Source organism: Thalia democratica, chromosome 3, assembly GCF_965202585.1.
Source record: "Thalia democratica chromosome 3, ktThaDemo2.hap1.1, whole genome shotgun sequence".
In the NCBI taxonomy this organism is placed as follows: domain Eukaryota; kingdom Metazoa; phylum Chordata; class Thaliacea; order Salpida; family Salpidae; genus Thalia; species Thalia democratica.
In genome coordinates, this window is record NC_139167.1 from 80,316,311 (window position 1) to 80,320,114 (window position 3,804).

The following is a 3,804-nucleotide window of genomic DNA, read 5'->3' on the forward strand; positions in this document are numbered from 1 at the left end:
CGAAAAAAAAAGCGTTCAAATATTTGGTCCTAGGACCTGGTGTACGAAAAAACCTTTCGATCATCAAGTCATACACCAGGATACAGTTGAATACAGTTTAAAGTCATGTCCAGGACATGTGCAAGACAGCTAAATAAATTTCCTAAAATAATTAAACTATAAAAGTTACATTTTAACCACAACACAACTTGTTAAGTTTTTCCACTACAAGTTAAAAAATCTACGGAAAAATTGCTGTCCTGGATCTGTTTCGTTCGAATCATCGTTTTGTGAATCAGTTGCACGAGATGGTAGAATATTGCATCTGAAATAAAAATTAATGTTTTAGATTGACGTTCTTTCCCATATAAAAAAATCAAACTTTAAATGTATCATGTTCTTTAGAGATTTTAAGAAGACTCTTTTTATTAAAAAAGTTAATAAAAAAAGATATGTTGACCAAGTTTTCAAGATAATGAATTTTAAAAAGATAAAAAAATGTTAAGAAATATATTTTAAAATCAGCTAAAAACATTAATTAAAATGGTAATTGTTTCACATTAGCAACTTACGGTTCCAAAGTGACTTCTTCGTAATTATCTTCAACCTCAACAGTCTTCTTGGGCGGGAGGAGGCCTTCCAGTTGCTTCAATACTTTCTCATCCTTCAACCCGCCTGGTGGAAAAACTACAACGAACTTCACAACCATCCTTCCGTTTATCAGCGGGTTTCTGTGCTTCGGCATTCCCTCCTCGTTTATGCATTTTACCATGCAGCCGTCTTTGATGTCACCTATGAAAGATTGTTCACTTAATACTGTGATTGTTTTTACATTTTTTTAGATTGGTAAGAGTGTTAAATAACTTAAATTTAAATGCTGGTTAGACCTTTTGGCCTGTTTAATTTTATGTTTATTTTTCTTTCTCTTCATTTTATCATTAGTAAAATTAAACAAAAATTTAGAATATATTATACTTTTTTAAAATATTAATTTCCACTAAATTAGATAAAAACAAATAACTACATACAGGGTCCGTTTGTGGTGAGAAGTTCTCTTCCATCCAGAGTCTTTATGACGCGTTGGAATCCGGTGAGAGCCTCACTTAAGGAAATATCAATTTGCAAGTGCAGGTCCATGTTTTTCCTCGTGTAAACGTCGTGGGGCTTCTGCTTCAACCCGATTATGACGTCACCTGCGACCTTGCCGGGCTCCTCGTCTCCCGCGCCCGTGAACTTGACCGTGTGTCCCGTTTTCATTCCTGTTGAAGTACAAAAATGTTATGTTTTGTTTTGAAACAATAAAGACTACTTGAGTAAGTACGCTAACTTTGTTTGAGAATTCAGTTGAATTTAATGAGACTTTGTGAACTTAATCTGCTCAAATTGTGAAAACTTGGAATAATTTTTGGTAAATAAATGGTTTGATTATCTCATACAAGTTATTTATGTTTTTATTGTAACCAATAATTAAGAAAGACACATTTATTTATTTATTTTAGTTTAAGATATTTTCGAAAAAAAACCGTGTGTGAAATATAAATGATAACAAAACAATGTTTCACTCCTATATTCGGATATAGAAAATCATCAGTTGTTGTAAATAATATACAAACCTTATTCAAATAGAATATCCCAATATAGGAGTGAAACGTTGTTTTGTTGATAATAAACTGTAAAAATAAATAATAAATAAAAATCTCCTCATAGCTAATTAAATGAAAACTTAAATTGTTTGATTTAAAACAAACTACAATGTTATAAATAAAAATATAAGTTTTAATAAAAAATAAAACCTTTGTCAATATGAACTTCAATGATTTTGGGTTGGGTTAGAATCTTTTTTCCATGACAATTCTTGCATTTGTCAACGATAATCTCTCCTTCACCGTTGCAAAAATGACATGTTTGTTGTACCTGAAAACAAGCAATATTAAAATATAGGTTTACATTAGTAGTTCATAAATCGAAAAATTTCATCAGTGTTCTTACAAAAAAATATTTCTAAACAGACATATATTTAAACTGTTTAGATCATACAATAAAGTACTAATGATTATACACAAAAACATTATATATACATAATACAATACAAAAACACTCACCCGTCGAACCATGTTCATTCCCAAGTTCTGATAGATGAACCTGATACCCTGACCATCGCAGTCCCTTCAACTTCTAACGTTGCTGCCCCCTCTACCGCTGCACTGCTTGCACACAACCTTCCTGTTTATTTTCAACCGTCTGGTGGCGCCGCTGTACATTTGCTCCAACGATACCTTCAGCTCGTGCATGACGACCGCTACCTTCGGCGGTCCGCGTTGCCCACCCACTTGAAGCAAATAAAAGTTAAAATAAATTCCGATAACTACATAACTACCAAAAGTTTTTGATTATGAAACTTGATCATATTGTAAAATCAAAGTACTTTCAAAATCACTTACTACTAGGATATCTATAAACAATTGCGTTTGAAAACAAACATTTATCATAGAACTACTTGCCATTTTAAAGTATAAAATGATACCAGAATCGCTTAATTTTCTCAATATTTTGATATTGTTTTGCAATGTTTTCAAGCATAAAATTCAACAACTTACTTCCACCAAAACCGAACCGAAAGTCAAAAAAGTCCGTTGGTTCCTGATTCTGGTTACTGCCTCCTTCCTTCAACGCCTGCTCGCCCCCCTCGTCGTATATTGCTCTCTTCTCCTCGTCTGACAAAACCTCGTACGCGTAAGATATTTCCTTGAACTGTAGTACGTATTTGTTTGGAAAAAATTAAGTAATGTGATATAAGAAAAGGAAATTATCTTGAACTGTGCAAAACTTGTTTGTAAAGAAGTACATTAAAATATAAAGTAGATTTAAGTAAGAAAAATCTCCTTTAACTGTTGAAGCTTGTAGTGTTGGTGCGATTAAAATTACAAGATATGGAAAGTTTACTTTAATTATTTAAAAGAAAAGAAATTTTCTTGAAATAAGACATATTTGTTTTTTAGATGAAAGTTATTCAAAACTATATTGTGTGAAAACAATAAGGGCTAAATTTATATTAGAAATAAAAAAAAGAATACTTAAGTAAGCCATATGATTTTCAACTACGATTTTTATATTCTATATCAGGTTTCTATAATAATAAAAATTTAACAGTAATTAAATTCAAAAGCTAGTCAAAAGTGCGTATTTTTTTTAAAAACATTAAACTCTATTAAATTAATTTTATTACTAAAAGCGAGAAAAAAATGTTTTATATTACTTGATCTTGTTTTTAACAACTAAATAACTTAAGTTCAGTAAAGTAACTTATTGAACTGTCAACAAAGAACTTATTGAATACCTTCTCAGAAGCTTGAGCATTACCCGGGTTCTTATCAGGATGAAACTTCATGGCCATTTTTCTGTAAGCTTTCTTCAATTCACTAGCAGTTGCTGTGCGAGTTACACCAAGAGTTTCGTACAATTTAGTTTCAACCATTTTGTTTACTTTGATATTATTTTCTATAGAAATTTCTATTTAGTTAAGAAATATACAAATTTATCCTTAAACACAATAATTATAAAAACTTTCTTTAAACAACATAAGGTTTAAATATGCAAAAGAAAAGAAATTTTCTTTAACTGTGACACATTTGTTTTCTAAATGAAAGTTATTCAAACTGTATTGTGTAAAAAACATAAGGGCTAAATTCATATTAGAAATAAAAAAACGAGTACTTAAGAAAGCCATATGATTTTCATCTACGATTTTTATACTCTATAGCAGGTATGTATAACAATAAAGGTTTAACAGTAATCATAAGCTAGTCGAAAGTGCGTATTTTTTCT

At 30.5% G+C, this 3,804-nt stretch overlaps 1 protein-coding gene across 1 annotated transcript; it reads right to left on the minus strand.

The window, feature by feature from the left end:
* Positions 1–204: 204 nt before the first annotated feature.
* LOC145832598 (dnaJ homolog subfamily A member 1-like) lies at positions 205–3,454 on the minus strand. The gene is made up of 7 exons (XM_082939904.1): positions 3,317–3,454; positions 2,577–2,730; positions 2,160–2,308; positions 1,773–1,893; positions 1,008–1,238; positions 552–771; positions 205–304 (listed from the first exon to the last, which is right to left on the minus strand). The coding sequence occupies exons 1-7, from the start codon at positions 3,452–3,454 to the stop codon at positions 205–207; spliced, it is 1,113 nt and encodes a 370-aa protein (XP_082796030.1).
* Between the last annotated feature and the right edge of the window lie 350 nt (positions 3,455–3,804).